General features: G+C 40.5%; 1 protein-coding gene and 1 long non-coding RNA gene across 2 annotated transcripts; one reads left to right on the forward strand and one right to left on the reverse strand.

The window, feature by feature from the left end:
- Positions 1-333: 333 nt before the first annotated feature.
- Positions 334-20,701, reverse strand: LOC119729343 (4-hydroxybenzoate polyprenyltransferase, mitochondrial-like). The gene is made up of 8 exons (XM_038201968.1): positions 20,582-20,701; positions 15,944-16,752; positions 15,293-15,459; positions 13,879-14,000; positions 13,187-13,272; positions 12,269-12,402; positions 10,823-11,011; positions 334-9,621 (listed from the first exon to the last, which is right to left on the reverse strand). Exons 2-8 carry the CDS (start codon positions 16,392-16,394, stop codon positions 9,442-9,444), a joined length of 1,329 nt encoding a protein of 442 aa, XP_038057896.1. The 5' UTR covers positions 16,395-16,752; positions 20,582-20,701; the 3' UTR covers positions 334-9,441.
- On the forward strand, positions 19,135-20,075 carry LOC119729344. The gene is made up of 2 exons (XR_005271233.1): positions 19,135-19,266; positions 19,422-20,075. It is a non-coding gene; the product is annotated as an uncharacterized LOC119729344 (long non-coding RNA).
- Positions 20,702-21,146: the final 445 nt, after the last annotated feature.

Consider the following 21,146-nt stretch of genomic DNA (forward strand, 5'->3'; position numbering starts at 1 on the left):
AAATTGAGGGGGGGGGGGGGAAATTGGGGGGGGGGGGAATTGGGGGGGGGGGGGAAATCGGGGGGGGGGGGGGGGAAATCGGGGGGGGGGGGGGGATCGGGGGGGGGGGGGGGGGAGTGGGCGGGGGGGGAGTGGGCGGGGGGGAGGAGGCTGGCACATAAGGGGAGGAGACATACCCATGAATAAAGAGTACTAGAAACCATCATCTATTGGTATCTATTGGTACGTATTGTTATTTATTTGTTATTTATTGTCAAGTATTCCAGCCAAAAAAAAAGCAGCCCAACTACACACAGTCCCCCCCTCCCCGGTGCGCGCACGCGTGTTCCCCGCCCACAGACGCCAACAGGCCAGCAGTCGCCCGACTATCTATACATCAACTTGCGATCAGCCGTCGATGGGCAATGTGTACAAAAAGCGCCCCCAATCTTATCGTCCAAGTAAATCGCAGATGACCCAAGTGGACTTGCAACATGAGTAAGGATCCTCGAAAACTCTGAACGATCGGTTAGAGTCGTTCTACAAATGTACAGAAGTCACGTTTGGTTACCGTGGCAACCAACACTTCCAGAAACGGCAGATTTAAGCGAGACCCCCTCTGCATCCGTTCACAAATGTCCCGCCTTGCATTTCAAACGTTTTGAAGTCGCATCATGTTTTCTGTATCCAGCCAAATGTAAGTTTTAATGGTTTTCATTTTGTTAATTGCATTTGCAATAATTTAGTACATGTCGAAGGATAAGACCAATTGTTCTGACGTCTTTTACACCGATAACTTCCAAACTGTAACTCCTAAATCTCTCTACAAGTTGTTGCATCCAATGTTTAGCATAACAGTTTATTTACAGTGTCAAACTCTCCTAAAACTTGTTCTGTTTTAATATTCGCAAATAAATGCGAAAAGTTAGAGTACATTTTCTTTGCAAAATTTAGTGGATTTCTTTTGGCCGTGAGCTCACAATTAGTTAACGGCGATATTTTCTTACGAGAAACAAGTTAGGATACTTCTGAAATATCTGGCTTTTTACGTCTTTAGTAAATAAGACGTTTTCACTGAAAATGGTGCAAGTTGGTAAGGAAATAAATGGTCCAGTAGCACTTGTATGGTTGCATGATTTTCCTTTTTAAATTTAGAAGTCGAAAAGTTAAGTTCATCTAGAGAAATTTGTCCGAAAGAAATTTAGACAATTTGTTTTGATTAATTTTCCAGAAGGTTTATAAAAGTGCATTTGTACATGTACAGATGTACATTGGTTAAGGCTTTTATACAATGTTTCAACAGTTTCAACGATTTCCAGAACATATAATCCAAATTCAAAAGTTTGCAACCCTGATTTTGAGACCTTTCTTAATTTACCACAATTTTAATTTTGGAGGATTCTTTTCGTATTACGAAAGGACTTATTTTGTTCCTATGTGCCATCATCAAATCTTTCTGAAAATATGCCAACACTGATGCGATGCAGCTAGTAACGTGACGCATTATTGAATACGTTCGCAGAAACATACAAGGAATGCAGTATAGCGGTACATGTAGGTGATATAATAACACCTATGTACATGTACGCTGTCATGTTGGTTTTAGAAGCCACAACAATTTTATTCAGTCCAGTTCTCTCACTGAATTCAAATACAAGGAAACATTTTCTTTTTCCTTTTTTCCTTCAAACGTCCTGTGCCCATCTGATGAACCATACTGCTCAGTGACTCAGTGGACGATGTGGTAGCAATCTGCCTGTCAGCATCCACAGAAACTGTGACCATCCAATGCTGCACGGGTCAGCCTGTCCCCTACTCCGTGATACAGTTTAATTGAAGTTTTCATCAATTCATGCACTGTACAATTCATGGTCGTACATCCTCAATGTTACTCCCTAAACCCAACGATTCTCATGGCATTAGTAGAGTAGGCTTGTCTGCATAAGGCAGGTAATGTACATGCTCCTACGCTAACCTAAGCAGGCCCTGGGAAAATCCTACAAACATTTCTGGTTATTTTTGGACGAGTTTGGAATAAACTAAGGCTGTGACTTTCAAAGATTTGAACACCATGATTAAGAATAGAGTTTAAATCTGAACCGACACTTGTTTTTACTAAGATTCCTTGCTTTATTGCTGCACCATAAAAATTTGATATTCGTCTGATCATCGGCTTTTAAAAGGGGTCAGATAATTGTTTTGCGTTTGTCAGTGCAGTGAAAATGACTAAACAACTGGCCCCTCAAAATTTCCCATCTTGTTTTATAAGCAATACGCTTCAACGGTGATTAGTGTTCCATTTATAAATGCCGAGAGCACGCAGAATGTTAAACACGCAATATTGATAATTTTCCTTTCTACATAATAAATGGTCATGATATTTTGTTTAAACGTGAAACTTAGTCACAGCCTTAGAACTACCACATTGTCTTTCAAGCATTTTCTGCATTTACAAAAAAAACCCAGTATTTTATTTTTGATATTCAACAGATGCACAGCTCCTTTTATGTAATGCAAATCTGCTTAAGAAATCAACCGCTGGCGACTGTCAATCGGACAAAATAGCTTAGACTTTGCAATGATCTGCATTGCAACTAGGCAGTTCGTGTAGCTGTTTATAAAATGAAATAGACTACTTTTGCACTCAGAAACTCTGAGTTTGCGTGAACTGCTTGTAATACACACCAACATGACATGTACATGTACGTGTACATGTACATGTAAACGTACATGTACATGTACATATATCTGTACACGTACATGCATATCATGTTCATGTAAGCCATGTAAGGCAAATTTTTGTTTGATTAGGTTGGCTATAACTTGTTTTCTACATGTACATGTACATGTACATGCACATGCACATGTACATGTCATTATGCAAACTACCACAAATACATGTAAATATGTATTTGGTTTTCCCAGGGCCTGCTTCTGTGATCAAACCTCAATGAACTTTGACCTTTACCGCTGACACTTTAAAACTGGAATTCACATTTGACAGAATACGCCAACTGCTTGTAGCATGTGCCTCTTACTAATACATGTAACGTAATGTTACCACCTTCAGATTAAATCTTCCCTCACTTGAGTAAGCCTGAAGACAAAATTCATTTAAATTTCAACAGAGTGTAGAATGGCCAACATTCACTAGTTGACACATAGATCGTCTGCTAAACACCAAGTAGATTTCTGCACATTTCCTAGTTCCTAGCTATCGTCAACTGATCTACACTAGGAGTGTAACACTTAGCATAAATGACAATTGTTTAAAATATGCATCATTTTGAAGAAATGAATCTTCAGCGTCCAACCAAATTACTAGTTATGGTAAGATTTGTCATGAGTGTATCTTACAAAAATGTAAGATACTCTGGGAATTATACTACTAAAATAGCAGCCTATTTCAATTCTATGAAATCTAAGAAGGGGAGACCACTAGGTATATTTGAATGCATACCTGATAATGCCCGACGCTCATGTACAGACGCTATGAGTCTGTGCACATTCAGTACCAAATTATTAGAGCGTATTTCGTGCCTACATGCACGAACCTGTTTGCGCATTTAACGTTTGAGCGTGATGGTCTTCAGTCTGAGGCAATACCCATTCAATGTCATCTAAGTTTTTTCCTTGCTTTTTCTTGTTTTTTAATTTCTATAAAAATGGACCCGTGAGTCACCCGATCGAGGCATACAAAAAGTAAAGTGAATTTCTGGCATGCAAACACGTTTACACAAAATTGTTCGCAGGAAAGGTTGTTTCCAAATAACGAGGGAGAAAGTGTTGACTCTTGTTTCAATCAAGAGAGAAAGTGTTGACGAAGTTTGTTTCAACATTCAAGAAATTATTTTTCAATATCTGCCAAAGAAAATGATAACTCTGGATAGATTGATTCAAGATTTTTTATTCCCTGCAGATTTGGGATTTCAATTGACGGCAGGTTTTTGTATCTGGCACTTCTCAAGTTCAACTTTTTTCCGTGATAAGTTGGTGAATGATCAAGAGTGGCAACGAGAGGCAACTGTGTTAAGAGTCACAGATCCAGGATCTGCTTCCACAATTTAGACCTTGCAGCAACTTTGTGCAGTCAGTAATTTTTCCTCATCATGCAAGCCACTGGGTTGGATTTTCCTCCCTCCAAGGGGTGGAGTCTACCCAATTTTGGAGGGTATATCAAAAAGGAGGTATGCCTTTGGAAGTTTTTTAAAGCAGGAAACCATTCACATGAACTTGTGCCTTTGTAACGATCACACAAGAGGAAATGCTTAACTGCAAGCTCAGAAAGTTTTGTCTTTCTGTGAAATTTTTGGGATGCTTTACAAATCCTGCGATTAATTTGAACCTCAATTTTGCTTTTATTGACCAAATTCTGCTAATTAATGCCTTGATCAAAGCCCTAATTTCCCACTCCAGATTTTCCAATTTTGAAAATTCAAACTGGAGTTTGAATCAACAGTCAGTGGTGTAGCTCATTCTGTATTCGGGGAGAGGGGAAGGGGCTTACTTTCGCTGAAATTTCTTGCCGGCCCAATCAATTTTAAGGTCAGGCTACAAGCAACATGGCAATTTTTTTTTTCATTGCAAGAGTTTTTTTGGCCTTAACATATATAGCCCCATGTAGGACAGTTCTTGCCGACCTGAACTTTCTCTGGAGACAATTTTCAAGAGAGAATATGACTGACTCATGAATTTGTCAGATATTTAATTTTGACTGCTTCACTTCGCTCTTTTGAGCTTTTTCACTCTTGTCTTTGTTCACAATTCTCACATTTGAGAGCTTTTCACTCTTTGGAGAGCTTAAATTATCAAGAAAGGTCAAAATCCTCACTTTTGCTTTAAAAGTTTATTGTTATTTTAAATGCCTGAATCAGGGGAATAGCTGACGAACGGAAACTATTGTCACTGCTTGTTTTGGCAGTTTTACATCAAGCTTTTCAGTCAATCGCTATTTTCATGCTCGCTTTTTACATAAAAAAGTTGGTTGTCCATGAAAAACATAAAGTATCTTCGCTGAGTGGATTAACATTCGAAAGTTATTTCAGCAACCCCTCCCCTCTCCCCGAGTTTGCTACGCCACTGCGGTATTGCCTCAGACTGAAGACCATCTGCACATTACTGCCTAGTTAACATACAGACTACAGCCCTACTCCTAGCCATGAGATACACACTAGGGTTTAACAAGTCAGAGGATTGTACAACCATATCAACATCAGTGCATGAATTGACACTACAAACTTCAATTAAACTTACCACGGAGCTGAGTTTGCGGGACGGCCCCCCCGTGCCTGATGCCACAGCTTCTGTGTAGGACGCTGACAGGCAGACTGCTTGACCAAATTTTATCCAGACCATTCACCCAGTCGTAGAGGGGCACACTATGTTCCTGATTTCCCCGTTTTGCTTTTGCTGTTTCCTTTTCTTGGGGAAGTTTTATGTCAATGCTTTGAGGTGATCAGCTATTTGGACATGCGACAACGGCAAATTGGAACTGAATTTTTTTCTGCATTTTCTAAATTGCATTTTGCTCAAACAAAATTAGGTGACTGTAACACACCTTGGGCTTACATTACATGAGTTTTCCAAGCATACAACGTCACCCTTTTTAGAACGAGTAACTCATTCGATATCTGGAATGTTTTTTCCAGTTTTGTCATTTCTGTCGCAACTTGTAAATTGCTGGTTTTCCTCCCCATTTTTTTTACTGTTGTTTTGCAAGTAGGGACAATTTCAGGACAACGTTGTGCCCCCTCGATCCATTTGAGTGAATGGCCTGGATGCATCGTCCACTGAGAAATCTAACAGCATGGTTCTCATTTGTTAAGCACATCAACATTCTTCAAATGCAAATTAGAAAGTTTGGCTTCCTTCTTTTTCCATTTTAGTTCTTTCTCCTGATTTCTGCTTCTTTTCTCTATTTTCTTTTTGCTTGTTTTTGAAATGATGATGGCAGATTGGTAGGACTATTGATCTATACAACTGAACAGTTGATCAATGTGGTCAGGGATTTACGAAAATTTGATTTCTTTTCGGAAAATAAATGGCTAAATTTTTCTTAGCCTTTTGCTTGTTTTGTATTTTATAAAATGCCTTGAGAATTTTCTCAAATGGCATTGATCAGTTTAGAGTTCTTTTGCCTCCAAATCAGGGGATTTTTTTTTCAACAAGTTTCATGAAACTTTAGTTCATGGGTTTTTCTAGTTTTTAATCGCTATTCGAAATTCCTTGTAAAATGCATGATTTTTTTTTCACAATGTGAATGCTTGGCTATTACTGATCTTATTAAAAGGTTTTTTATACATGTGCTACCAAAACCCCAAGATTTTGTTTGTCTTCAGATTAAGTTTTTTTAAGGTGAAGTTTACACCATGTTTGTTTATTCCTTTGATTCACAGACGTAATGTCTCCTTTTTGGCTACACTTTGGCTCACAACCACATTTAAAATTGTTTTTCGTTTTCCAACCTGAACGGTACATTTTGTTATGAGTTTTGACACATTCATCGATCCATTAGCAGAGAGATTTTAGAGTTACACCAAGGAAGTTATCGATATAAATGGCATCAATACAATCGGTCCTAAACTCCAACAACTTTGAAAAATATCCAAGATTGTCAAATATCCAATAGTTACAATGAGTAACTGATTGGCAAATTCCATTTGTGTGGATACATAAAAACATGACGTACTGCAAAAGCAGAAATGCAAAGCGGGCGATTTGAGAACAGATGCAAAAAGGGTTCTCCTTGGTCTGCCAACACTGGAGAGGTGCTCGTGAACATCTGTCATTGTAGAACCGACTAAGAACCGATCGTAAGAAGTTTTCAGGATCCTTACCATGTTGCAGTCCGCTGAGGCATCCACGATCCACCCAGACGATAAGATCAGGGCCGTCTTTCTGCACACATCACCCACCGAACAGCCGATGCACAAGTCGATGCAGATAGCGGGCGACCACCAACCTGTCAGCGCCTGCGGGCGGGGAACACACGTGCACGCACCGGGGAGGGGGGGCTGTGTGCAGCTGGGCTGCTCCAAACATTTACATTTTTGAGAGAGTGCCTGGTGGTGAAACGTAAAAAATTAACAAAGTTATTCACATTGGTTTTGTTTTGTAAAATTAAGATGTAACCTGCAACCTTTAACAACGGATTTAGAACGGATTTCAGATTTTTTGCGCTTGCATTTTTTTGGGTTCCATATTTAAAATATTGGTTTTTTCTTTCTGTAAATTGCATATAGTACTTTCAAAGTGCCAGTCCATTAGATGTCCCACTGTGTTCAAATTTCAGTTGATTCAGAAATTAGAGTTGGTGTATTTGAAAGAATTTAGAGCAAATGGTTTGTCGTGTTTTGAGAAAAAAAAAGATGAATAGTTTAAATGGAATTCTTGGCAGTTTTTCCTGATCCGTGGGTTGCAGGTCACATTGAATTTAAAATTGTATAACCAGCACCGTGTCAGAATTACTGAAGTTTTGATATTGCGGCTTAAAAGTAGCAATTTTTCAGCAATTTTGGTCAGGATACATTTGTTTTCTGATGGCATTTTGGAATTTTCACCAAATTATTTCAGAGCTGTGTGATTTCATCACATGTAAACAGGCATTTGCGTTTTCAATGCTACTATTATAAAAATATTGTTAAAAATTGGCAGAAATTCAGAATCAAGAAATTTAGCTTTTCACATAAAAAATCTAAAAAAACGTCACACAAAAATGAAAGTTTGGTAAATTATGGCAGTGCTGGTTATACTCGAAATGTCAGGTGCAAGACAAGTTTAAAAACATAATTTTATCTAATCAAAAAAAAGGAATAATAAAAGTTCACTTTTTAAATATTAAGTTTGCAGACTCTTGAGTTTAGAAGTGGCTAAGAATGCACGATATCTTCACGTAAAATGGATTGAAAATAGTGAAATTATTGCACTAAGCACTGTAGATGGTCCCCACTATGTAGAAGTTTATCAGGCTATGACTGATCCAATGAAAAGCTGTACAATTTGTAATTCGACAAAATTCCTGAAAGGAGTGTTTGAACTGTTTTCAAAAACCCTGAACGTCTTAAGGGCTCTTTGGGGGTCAAGGACCAAACATACTACAGGTTACTACTCAGTACTATTTTGTAGCTTTAGGTGAGGTTAAGGACAAAAAAATCATTGTCATTATCTTATCTTGCACCTGACCAATTCACACTTACAAATGTACCTCTCAGGCAGTTATTATCTTATAAAACGTAGATTTAAAATACAGAAATATTAGTTTTTCTCATGGGAACCAGCCCTTACACACCAGGTACATTGCGCCTCTTTGTCAAGTACTGTAGAAAAAGTTAAAAATCTAACTCATAAAACAATTGTCTATCGTTGATTCTTATAATATCATTGCTTCACTTTGGACTGCTACGCTATGGCGCCTTGAAAGGATTTGGTTAAAATTGACAGAGTTTACCCCTTTTCGGGTTAGCATTTTTCTGTCATTTTTCTGTCTTTCAGTTTCAGAACTTTTAAGTCTGAAGTAGACATGATATTGCGAAGGGCTGGTTACAAGTTAATTTTTTTTAAGGATTTGGATCAAATGGTCCCCCGTCGAAGGATTTTTCCACTTTCAGCCACATTTAGAATTCTCTCAAACTAAGAGTCCTTTTCTGCAGACTTAAAGTCCTTGCATCACAGTTTGCAAATAGAGAAAATATGCCACAAATTGTTTTTTCAACATGTCCCATGTGGCAGATTGAGTTGAGTTCAAAGCTTGTAGCTTCCTTGCAACGTTGTGTTGTAGCACATTTCAACCAGATGAGGTGATGAGTTGTAAAGGTTGTAGCTTTTTTGCAACGTAACAATCGTCAACCAGATGAGGGGATGACAATCCTAAATGTTGTCTCAAAAAGACTGAGATGGTTTGATTGACAGCTTGTCACATGTTTGCGACACGTAGCAATCCTCTGCGTTGTAGCACATTCCAACCAGATGAGGTGATCAGTTGTAAATGTCATAGCTCCTTTGCAACGTAACAATCCTCTACATTGTAGCATATTCACAACCTGTGATGCTGATCTTCCAACATTTGAAGATGACTGAGAAGTTCTGCTGGAAGCATGTCAAATTTTTTCAAAGTATCAAAATGTAGCAATCCTCTGCGTTGTAAAACATTCCAAGCAGATTGAGATGTTGAGTTCAAAACTTGTAGCTCCTTTGCAATGTAAGAATCTTCTGCGTCATAGCACACTCGAAACAGATGAGACTGATGAGTTGTAAAGGTTGCAGCTCCTTTGTGACGTAGCAATCCTCTGCATTGTAGCACACTCCAACCAGATGAGACGGATGAGTTGTAAAGGTTGTTGCTCCTTTGCAACGTAAAAATCCTCTACGTTGTAGCATATTTACAATCTGCGATGATGATGATCTTCCAAAAAATTGAAGTCATGTGAACAGTGGCAAGAAAAATCACACAAATCTCCTGGTTGACTATTCGCTAGTTGCCTGTTCCTCCTCCTTGTCCAATTTGGTTGAACTGTCTGAATCTTTGGTTGAAACTTTTGCCAGGGTTCCCGCGATGATCCCGGCAAAGATGACTGCACCCAGTCTGTTGTTGGAGCGGAATTTGGTCCAGCAGTCTTGGGGATTGTGGATGTCCACCGTCCAGACCTGTGGGTGAATAAGAAAACTGTCACTAAAGTACAGAGATTCCTAAAACAGTGTTAAAGTAAAGTCCATCACAAGTCAGGTCCAATCCAGTTTTTGAATGAACTACGACAAAGGCATTCTTTCGTTAGAACTCATCCGCTGTGGCCTGTGACTGGACTTATTGTGATGGGCTCATCCACAACACTGCCTCCAAACAGTAATTATCAAATAAACAAAATTATTCCTTGCCCTTAACAGACCCCTCTCATAGACAGCCATCTTCGAAGGAAAATGAAAACTACATGTTTAACGCAATCAGGTGCATGTGCACGCAGGGTGCAAAATGTTCCAAACATGTTGCTCAATTTTTTTTCAAAATATGGTGCAGCCGAAGCGCGTCACTAAAATTTGATGCCCAACATGCCGCTGGCACGTGACAATCTGTAGTAAGTAACATCATTTGAGAGAAACCTATTAGAGATCCTTCACAGCCAACCACTCAGTTTTGGGAGGATGTTTGCCTCTTCAAAGATTAAGTTTAATGAAATTGCCATAATTGATGCCATAATGGGGATATTACACTGTGGCAGATTTGAGTGGGTTCAGGGAGATTTCTGAGAACAGTATCGTGGGAAGGTTTCTGACAAACTACCCTGGGAGAATAGCTAGAGAAGCTACGGTTGAAAGAACAAACCAAGACTGGAACATTCTGTAAAAAACATTTGCACCTTGAGAAAGTAACAACAGTTATTGGTTGCAGATTTACGTATCTTGACATTAGGCCCCAAACCCTCTTAAGCATATTCCTAAAAAAATTTGTCCTAAGAATGTTGTGTCCTTGGGCAAGCCACTTCATCTCCACTTGCCTCTCTCCACCCAGGAGTATAAATGGGTACCGGCATTAGCTGGGGAGTAACCTGCGATGGACTAGCATCCCATCCAGATGGAGTAGCAATATTCTCAGTCGTTTCATGCTACTGAAACCGGAGATAAACGCCGGCCTGATGGGCCACATTGGCTCGTGACAGACTTGACTACTTTTACTAAGAACAAACGCCGGCCTGATGGGCCACATTTGCTCGTGACAGACGTTACTACTTTTACTAAGAATTTTTGTGAATCCTCCAAAAAGGGAACAATTAATTCATCAAAGGAAATACATGGGCCAAAACAAACCAATCAAGCAACCAACAGACAAACCAAAGTCAAGCTTTAAGCTTACCTGGTTGCTAATATGAGCAGCCGTCAGTGCCACAGTGAGGTAGTATGCCACACTCTGCTCAGCCATAGCACCAACGACCATCAGACCAGACACCATAGCTGCACCAAAGCCTGTCAACCAATACTTGGTGTTGTCTCCCATCAGGATGGAGGTGGAGCCCAGGCCGAGGGCCATGTCGTACTTCTTGTCCTGCGCATTGAGAGTAAAGGAGGAGATACGAAGTGACTATTGGCTGTGTGGATGCATGGTAGAGGGCCATTTAAAAGGGACAAACAATTGTGGGCACTTTTGATGATGCACAGAACCTGGGCTCAATTTTATTTCTGTGTTAATCAGTCTATACAGGGTGAGTAAAAAAAAAACGAACCCAAATGTTGGGACCATTGTTTAAGTGAAGTTCTGCATGTAGCACTTTCAAATCTAGGATATGAAAGCCCAACTCTTAAGCATTCTTTCTGCAAAACGGAAAAAAAAAATCACATAGGGATGTGTGTGAACTGTTTTTGTTTTGCTGAAAGAATGCTCACCTTTTTTGTGATCTGTGGACAGAGCTTTAAAACGGTGATTGTGTTTGAAATTCCCTAACTTGAAAAGTACATGAGTGATTTGAATGATTCTTGTACTAAAAGAATTATGAATCGGGCTTTCATATCCTAGATTTTGAAAGCGCTACTGGATAATGTATGCCACATCAACGCACACAAAGAATTAAAACTGGTTTATTTAGCTGGAGTTGAACACATTTTACATAGATGTGTTTTACACATAACATGGACCACTCAAGAGGATGTCCTTGTCACTTCAGCCTGTTGATATAAATGTGCTTTCTAGAAGTGATCATTGGTCAAGCCTTGGAGTACAATACAAATGAGTGATTGCCATCCACATTTTTTAAGCTAATGACCATTACCCTTTTTGAGATTAGGTGAACACAATAAGAGTACACTATTTGGAGTGGTTCAACTCTTTTGTACAGTGAAATCTCGATAGGTCAAAACCTGTTAACTCAAAAACCCTTCTAACTCAAAGCAAAAATCTTGATAAGTCAAAACCCTTCTAACTCAAAGCAAAAAGTTATTCCTGTCAATTGTTGTTGAGTAGAAATTCCATTGGATAACTCAAAACTCTGCTTAACTCAAAATTTGACTTATAGAGATTCCACTATATTTTTCCAAAATAAAAATATGCAACTAAAAATGCAACAAAAATTGTCTATCAATCTATGCATGATGATTGACATGATTAAGTTGGATATGTTGATTGGGGTCTTTAGTCACTTTCTAACATGTCTTGATAAGTTCACTTTGGATTGCTATCATGTTTTTTAATGCCTTCAAATGCAAGGACAACTCTTTCCAATGAATTTAGCCTCCAACATCCTCCTTCCGAAATTCAATATTAAGTAACACCAGATTAAATGGTAAAAATAGTTTGCTTATAACTTACCTGATGTCCATAAATGGTATCATAGATAACAGTCCAGGCAATACACGACACGTACAGCGGCAGAACAATACTCCAGTCACATGACCCATGGACGGCCGAGTAGCCAATCAGAGCACTGAAGTTGGTCGTCACACCTGCAAGCAGAATAATCACGGTATTGAATTCTGATCAAATCAAGGTATCTTTTACTTGACAATGGCCATAATAAAATGCTCAAAGGTAATGGTAAAAATAAAAATGCGAGTGCACAATAAGCTCTGGCCGTCTTGCATGAAATCTATCAAAATGATCCCTGCCAGAGCTGAAAAATGTGACGCCCAAAAATGCGATGCCAGGCTCCTTCCCGCACCAGTGCCAAGAATTAACCGTGTGCTTCAGGTACATGTACCATCCACACAGGCACAAACGATTTCACAGTGCAACGGACGGTAACGTTGACCGGAGGTTGTGCATACAAACCCGGGCCGCCGTCCCACGTGAAAATCATGCTGCGCTATATACCACGAGACTATAACGTTACTGCACATATTTAGCGTCCATTTATTTACAAAATTTTCATAAACATCATTCCGAATTGTTACAAAGAATTTTTGTTCAGTATGAAATTTATTTTGTTTGCTTTTTGTTTGAAAATTTCAATTTGGTAGTTATATTTTATGGGAAACTTAGTGGGCTTATGTTGGTAAATTTTCGGGGACAGACAAATGCAAAATAGACACGCATGCGCATCGATGGAAACAAAGCCGGTGTTACGAAAACTTTCGGCAAGAGTGCATTTTATGACCAACGCATGGCATTTGGTCAATTAGTCAATTATTTTTGGTCAAATATTTTTTGGTCAATTTTCGGGGACAGACGGACGGACGGACCGACCACCAAGTGACATGTTGAAGCTCCTGCCAGAGCTTAAAAACTTACCAAGAAAGATCTGTGGCCAGTTGGTAAACCTCTTCGCGAGTGGATATAGAACCATGGGTACAACGGCAAGGCATCCAAGAGTTATGCTGTTGAGAAAATGAAATGTGGAGACAAATATAACGATAAAAAATTATCCGGATAAAAGTGTGGTTTCAGAGTTGTAGGGAAAACACAACATACATTTATAAGATTTCTGGACCACCAAGGTGAATGAACACTAGAAACTCCACACAATTTATTCTTAATTTTCCATCCACTAGATCATTCCCCCAAACTAAGTCCCCGTTACGCTTCACAACGGCCAACTTTCATTGTGTGCTGACTGTTGCCCTATTTTATGACTCTAGCAACTAAGGAATTCCAGCACGAAATTCTGCTCATGTTTCTGTAAAGGTATAGGAGTTTTGTGATGCGTGTTTCACAAACATTTCAAAATTGCTTGCTAAACTGTGAAGTACATGTACGCTAACAGTATACAGTTGAATGATAATGAAACAAACACTGCCAGAACAAATATTCACCTTCCAAATTAATGTACATGTAAAGTTATTTTTGACATTAGCAGCTGACCAGCCCCTAAAACAAATAGCCTTTTGTGTTTGTAACAGTGACGTTCTACTGCAATAGCGAAGAAACTTTGCTTATTTAGTAGCCTGTATTTGCACTGCAACAACTGCTTCATAATAGCCTACCTGTATGGGTTTAGATTGAGCAGTATTCCCAGCGCCAGGCTAAGTTGACCTCCTAGGAACACCAGCGCCTGGCTGCGACTGATGGCACCTGATGCGATGGGCCTTGTGTGAGTCCGCTCAACCTGCAATCAATAAATCAACAAAGAAGGTGTTACAATAAGCCAGTTCTGTATTTCAACTTTGCATGCGCACAATGATATGGGTCACGGGTCATTCGGGATAATGGAAGGCGTATGAACGCGCACGGAGACGGGCGCACGACACTCGTGCGTTAATTACAACCAGAATATCATCACGTCGACAATTTTATCCCGAATGACCTTAGACTTGGACTACTTCACCGAGAGAGCGAACCAAATACTAGACGACGGTCAAATCAACCCTTGGGATTGCTTTGGTGTTTTAACTATTTCACACAGAAAACACTACCGTCAACCTAAATCCATACATTGACAGATTACACTGCATGCACATGGTTACACTTTAAACTTTCAAATTCACATTTTGCAATATAAAGTGTATCAGTTTTCTCATTATGGGACTAATTTAGTCAGCATACGTCTTGTGAAATTGTTTGCCAACAACATGTACCCCTAAAGTCCAGCAGCTGATTTCACAAAAAAGTGCGCAGCTTGCACCAAGTGTAGGACTTACGCAACAAATTTATTGCGCAGCTGCGCAATAAACTTACGATCGATTTCATGAAGCTTGGAGTAGCTGCGCAACGTTTTAAATGCTTTTAAACATCTTGGACGAGGATAATAACAGCGTTTCCACCAGCTGTTTGTGAATGATTGTGTTCGTTTACATGTATGTAATCGTCGTTGAAATACCTCCGCCCGCCATGATGAAATGAGTTTTTCTCAGATTTTCTTCGGAATCATGCAGCAATTCTCAAAATTTGTAAACACAAATGCATGTGCCTTAAACTAAATGCTTGTGTTAACCTCAAAAAGTTGCGCAATGTTTGGATTCATGACAATCACGATTTGCTAAATAAAAATGACATTTTCAGTAGCTTCGCCACAACTAACGCCAACTAAGACGATAGCGCAAGTTGGGCCATAATTTGTTGTGTAAGTCGCGGACTTACACAGTACAAAGCTTTTGTGACATGCGTCATAATTGAACTGTTGTGCAGCGACAAATGTTGCACAACTTACGCATTAAATTGTGGCGCAAGTGGAGTTGCGCCGTTGCGTAAACGTTCGTGAAATCGGATGCAGTGCAAAATGTCTACTCATGCATGTATAAACAGAGGAAAAAAGACTTGTCCTCAGTGAGGTGCTCTATGCAAGGGGTCTAACTGTAGCCTTCTATAGAATTCAACTGCGAAACAACAGTGCTCACATACATGTCCTCTCGGATTCAAAATTCACAAGAATTAAGGGCAACTTTGGTAAAGTCCACTCACGGCTTTGTCAAAGTCTCTGTCCCACATATCGTTGATGGTGCACGCAGCCCCACGGACCACCAGAGCAGCCAGGCCACACAGACCCAGCATGTACAGGCTGGGGAGATGACCTGGGTCTGCTGCTAGAGCGATGCCCCAAGCACACGGCCAGTAGACCAACCAGGTACCTGCAATAAAAGAAACACAAAGACACTGAGATACCTGCAACATCTGATTGTGATACATGTACCACTATTCCCTTTTAAACTAGTTCACGTCAGGAATATTCCTGAAGTTACTGGTCTCCATATCGGGATTATTTTACTCGACATCGATGCCAGGAGGGTTGAACCATCAACTGCAGGTATCAGACTCGTATTTCCAGCCGAACCCCCTTTGCTCTGACTTGCAGACTCGCTCGTGACGTGTGAACACGTCATTGGTTTTGAATTTTGTAAAATCGCTGCGTGTATGTACATGTCCTCTGATGCCAACTGGTTTAATAATCAAAATTTGCTCCTTTATCCCAATCCTTAATATGACTTCTGACGAGTAGTAGTCTACTTGTCAAAATATCACTGAGACCTGAAAAATTAAGACAGATTTTCTCCGCTCAACAATTTCACAAGAGCAAATCACTTTCATATGAAAAGAAAGTCCACAAATGCTCACCTGTTGGTCTGTCTAATCTCATCAATCTCAGGTAGGGCTGGACTCGGCTAGGAGTTGCATCCACCATGGAACTCATCAGGCTCATGTTGCGTCTAGTTGTCCGCGCATCACATCTTGAACTCTGCCCTTCCTGACGACACCCAAGAAGCAGTGTCTGCTGTCGATTAAGTTGGGAGTACCCTTGAAACAGTTGCAGTTCAGTTTGCAGTTTCCGATGAAGTAGGTTCCGAGTCCAACAGATATGTCCTCTGTAAGACGACGAATGTGCACACTGGCAGCGTCTGCTGGACAGTCTCTCTGAAAGTAAACCAGTTGATGCACGCGCAAGCGACAGTTGTTTGCCATAATTCCAGTCAGTCGACGGCAAGCTCGATTTGAAGCACTTGAAAGGCAGTGGGTGACGAGGTAGTGAAATGGAGTTCCATCTTCCAAACAGTTTGCTGGAAAGCATGGTTGCCTAGTTCTGTTTCCGGCTGCTGTGCTGATCATCTAAGGTGCCTAGTTCTGTTTCCGGCTGCTGTGCTGATCATCTGAGGTGCCTAGTTCTGTTTCCGGCTGCTGTGCTGATCATCTGAGGTGCCTAGTTCTGTTTCCAGCTGCTGTGCTGATCATCTGAGGTGCCTAGTTCTGTTTCCGGCTGCTGTGCTGATCATCTGAGGTGCCTAGTTCTGTTTCCGGCTGCTGTGCTGATCATCTGAGGTGCCTAGTTTTGTTTCCGGCTGCTGTGCTGATCATCTGAGGTGCCTAGTTCTGTTTCCGGCTGCTGTGCTGATCATCTGGGGTGCCTAGTTCTGTTTCTGGCTGCTGTGCTGATCATCTGAGGTGCCTAATTCTGTTTCCGGCTGCTGTGCTGATCATCTGAGGTGCCACGTTCTGTTTCCGGCTGCTGTGCTGATCATCTGAGGTGCCTAGTTCTGTTTCCAGCTGCTGTACTGATCATCTGAGGTGCCTAGTTCTGTTTCCGGCTGCTGTGCTGATCATCTGAGGTGCCTAGTTCTGTTTCCGGCTGCTGTGCTGATCATCTGAGGTGCCACGTTCTGTTTCCGGCTGCTGTGCTGATCATCTGAGGTGCCTAGTTCTGTTTCCAGCTGCTGTGCTGATCATCTGAGGTGCCTAGTTCTGTTCGTGCCTAGTTCTGTTTCCGGCTGCTGTGCTGATCATCTGAGGTGCCTAGTTCTGTTTCCGGCTGCTGTGCTGATCATCTGAGGTGCCTAGTTTTGTTTCCGGCTGCTGTGCTGATCATCTGAGGATGCAAAGAAAACAGGACGAAAACACTTTATAGGGCTTGTATTACTCATTTCACTAAATGATTTATTTGTCTAACAGTTACAAGAGCAAGTCTAGTAAAACTAGTCCCTTACCAGTTCAAGTCAGCACGCACTAAATTCTATTCAACTGATTCAGAACGGCTATTCATTGGCTATTCGCTGTTCATGCATCTACACAACTGACCTATCGCCGTTTGCGAGTTAGCCACGCCCCTAAGATAATGTATGGAGTTTAGGTACACTAGGTTTTGTTTGTCTCAGATTTTGCGCGTTCGACATCCATTTGTTTATCATGTAATTGGACAATAATTTCACAAGCTGCGCTGAAGCGATTCTAACGCGATTCAACCCTGATAGCTCAATTGGCTTGATTTTCCAATCAGTGGTGTTATGGGGTAATCATATACAACAGCACTGCCCGACTCTCTCCACCAGCCTAAAACCAATTTAAATCACAAATGATACTCAGTCAGTCGGTCAGTTCATCAGTCAGCTTGATATGTGATATAAAGAAGACCCTAGCCTACAGTACATTTCGTGATTGGCCCGTCTGACGCCGCCCGCAATTAAGACAGTGTCAATGGTCGGTTCCTAGACCAAAAGACTCTGATGTCACGCCAACAACACGCTTCGCGTGCGACGAGCATGTTAAAATGTTGAACTCAAACTGTAGCTTCAGTAAGGAAAGGGGTCTGTTTTCATCATTTTTGTGCATCATCGGGATCAATTCAACCCTTATACTTTTCAGCGAAATGAACGCGAGTATGTCAAGAAGTACTGGGCATAGTCTTGGGGTACAAATATACAGCGGCCGCTCCAAAACTCATTTCCATTCGCAGAGTATAATCGCGTTGATATGCCTATCTATGGGTCTTACGTGTAAGACCCATAGTTCTAGGGGTAGTAAACAGTGTTCTCCACCCACCCTGTAAAAATGCCATGCATTCTGAGGTGCCCGTCATGCTTCAAAAGTTGCCGCCATGCTTCAAAAGTTGACGCCATGCGTTATTAAAATATTTAAAAACAATAAAAAAGACCCTCCAGCATGTTCAGGGTATATTTTGGCCAGAAACTCTGCCAAAAGCTTTTTGACGGAGCACTGACATGACCATGACCGACCTTTAATTTTTAAAGTTAGAGAGCACTGGATAATGTGCGTTGAAGTTGAAACAGTACAATTGAAGTAGGCCTACATGATATAAATCTAGTACTACTACTACTAGCTAAACAGGATATAAACAGAAGAATCTTTTCTATCAGGGCTTATTCTTGACTTGGAAACGAGTTTGCAAAGAAAGTGGGACGAGAGGTTGCGCCCTTCACTTCATCACTACTCCTAGAACTATGAGGCTCCGCGTGAGCGGAGCCTCATAGATGTAGAAGCCCGCAAAATTGTCTGCAGCACAAAACACTAATAAAGTACAAAAACGTCCATCAAAATGCAGATATTTCACACAGAACCGCTGCACAGTTTGCCCCTATACTCCGTACTTTACCTCTTGACATACTCACGTATCTTGGGCACAACTAACATAGGTGGATTCTGTCGGTTTTTAGGCCAAAATGATGAAAAATATGCCCTTTCCGCACTGAGCCAACCGAACACTTGAAACGTGCACGCATATGATCGAGCGATGATTTTCGGTTCGCTCGGAGCGCGCCGCGGGGGGTACGGTACAGGCGAAATGATAGTATGTGCATGCGTACAAGTGCATGTACCGTACCCCCCGCGGCGCGCTCCGAGCGAACCGAAAATCATCGCTCGATCATATGCGTGCACGTTTCAAGTGTTCGGTTGGCTCAGTGCGGAAAGGGCATATTTTTCATCATTTTGGCCTAAAAACCGACAGAATCCACCTATGTTAGTTGTGCCCAAGATACGTGAGTATGTCAAGAGGTAAAGTACGGAGTATAGGTAGGGACTCCCAGCCAAACATTCAACTACCAGCCAGGGCATTGCACTGCGGTTGAAAACACAGAGCTGACTGAGTGCAACCATCTGGTTTTTGTTTGAACAAAATCGGCCCAGGGGTTCAAGAGTTCCAGTCAATAAAGGTGATTGTCTGGCTGACATTTTGTGTTGCCTAGCAACCAAAAGTGCCATAAATCACCTTAATCGTTTTTGCAGAAGTCGTTATTTGCAAACTGAGTTGAACTGAGAATTACAATTGTGGAAATCCGTTCACATATATGCATTGTTTTCGTTACAGGAGTTCCAAACCCCAGAAGAATCAGAAAGTCGATTTACAAAATTGTGAAGTCAGCCAGAAATCAGTGACGTAACCTTGCATAACTCAAGGTTCTGGATCCTGGGCCGCTTGGGAGTTATATAACATGACATAACAATGGACCATTTTCAAAAATTTGTATCCATAAAAGAATTGTGTTGATTTCCTTCATTTTTGAAACATTTGTATAAACCAGCCAACTCTTTCACCCTATCAATCTTGGGACTATCTGCCAGTGATGTCAAATTAATTGATTATTTTTAAAATATAACTTAAGACTTAACGAGAACATGGCACACTCCCTCCCAATATACCAAATATGCACTTTTGTAAAATGTTATGAATGCTTAAGTGTTTAAGAAGTAAAAGAAGGGTTAGCTAATGAAATAAACTAATTCAAAGTACACTTAATGTGAAAATTTTGAAATTAATTAGCATATTAATTAAGGTGTTAATTAGCGTAATGAAGAAATATTGACAATTTTTCATCTTGCTTCATACAAATTGCCCACATTTGTGTAGAACTAGAAGGGATTGAAATACAACTTTATGGAAGCCTTAGTAAAACTAAGTAATTTTTGTCAATGAATTAGCATATTAATTAGTTCTTAATTAAGAAATAATCAAACAAAATCATCTGAAAGTGTTCATTTTGTTTTACTTTGGGTTTCAAAAAATGACCAAGAAAACTGTGGAGATGAGAACCCCTTTAAAGCTTGAGCACACTGTAGACTACATGTAGTGACTATTGTCTTAGCCCTGAGGGTCAGCTCAGCTGTTTATAAGAAAACTTGAGAGGTGATGAATGACTCACCACAGGATTAGCCTTAGGCCAAGGGGTCAACAAAGCAAGCTGATAAGTGTCTCGTGTTATTGGAAGTAGTAGGGGCAAACTGTGCAGCGGTTCTGTGTGAAATGTCTGCATTTTGATGGACGTTTTTGTACTTTATTAGTGTTTTGTGCTGCAGACAATTTTGCGGGCTTCTACATCTATGAGGCTCCGCTCACGCGGAGCCTCATAGTTCTAGGAGTATTCATCATGTTCATCACGTCATCAGTTTTTGATAATTCACGCACACACAAAAGCAATGAATGTTCAATGGTTACGAACAAAATTCTTAAAAGTGATATACAAATCTCACCTTCAACAGTTGCTTGTCAATATTCGTGCACCTTTTGGATTGTACATGGTGTTATTTCGGAGTAAAATTGTTCGTTTTTCAGCTACCTTATTTTTGTCCAAATTTCAGCCATTTTGTTTTTTTATTCGAAAATTGCGCCCTCAATGTGAAAGTTGTGACGTCAGGGGCGTGGCCTAACACCTGTGTAATGGTGGGGGGATTCTGAATGTTATATTTCTTATTGTTTGCGCCATATCATCTTAAACTACAGATAGATATTATTTTAATAAGACTTCTTTTTACTATTTGTTCTATTTAAATTGGTTCTAGCTTCAAATAAGTGGGCGCAGGTTGGGGTAGGCTATACCCCCTCCCTCTGCCCCCTTCCCCTCCCCCGGCCCAATAAAATATTTCTGAACCCAAAATACAAACAATTAATTTGAAACAAAATTACTCACACTTCTCATAAAATTATATGTCCAGCAGTGTTCTTAAATCATCATGATACTAGGGTAATTATCCATCAGAAAAAGAAGTGTTTTACAAAAGTGTGGGGGGGGGGGTATGCAAAATAAGAATGATGTAC

This window comes from Patiria miniata, unplaced genomic scaffold, assembly GCF_015706575.1.
Source record: "Patiria miniata isolate m_02_andy unplaced genomic scaffold, ASM1570657v1 HiC_scaffold_20, whole genome shotgun sequence".
Lineage (NCBI taxonomy): Eukaryota > Metazoa > Echinodermata > Asteroidea > Valvatida > Asterinidae > Patiria > Patiria miniata.

Bases quoted from the DNA above. Each gene is read 5' to 3' on its own strand.
- LOC119729343 (XM_038201968.1), bottom strand. From the start codon at position 16,394: ATGCTTTCCAGCAAACTGTTTGGAAGATGGAACTCCATTTCACTACCT. The intron at 15,460-15,943 runs GTGAGCATTTGT...CTTTTATTGCAG, and splicing joins GAGATTAGACAGACCAACAG to GTACCTGGTTGGTCTACTGG. The intron at 11,012-12,268 runs GTAAGTTATAAG...CTCAATGCGCAG, and splicing joins ATACCATTTATGGACATCAG to GACAAGAAGTACGACATGGC.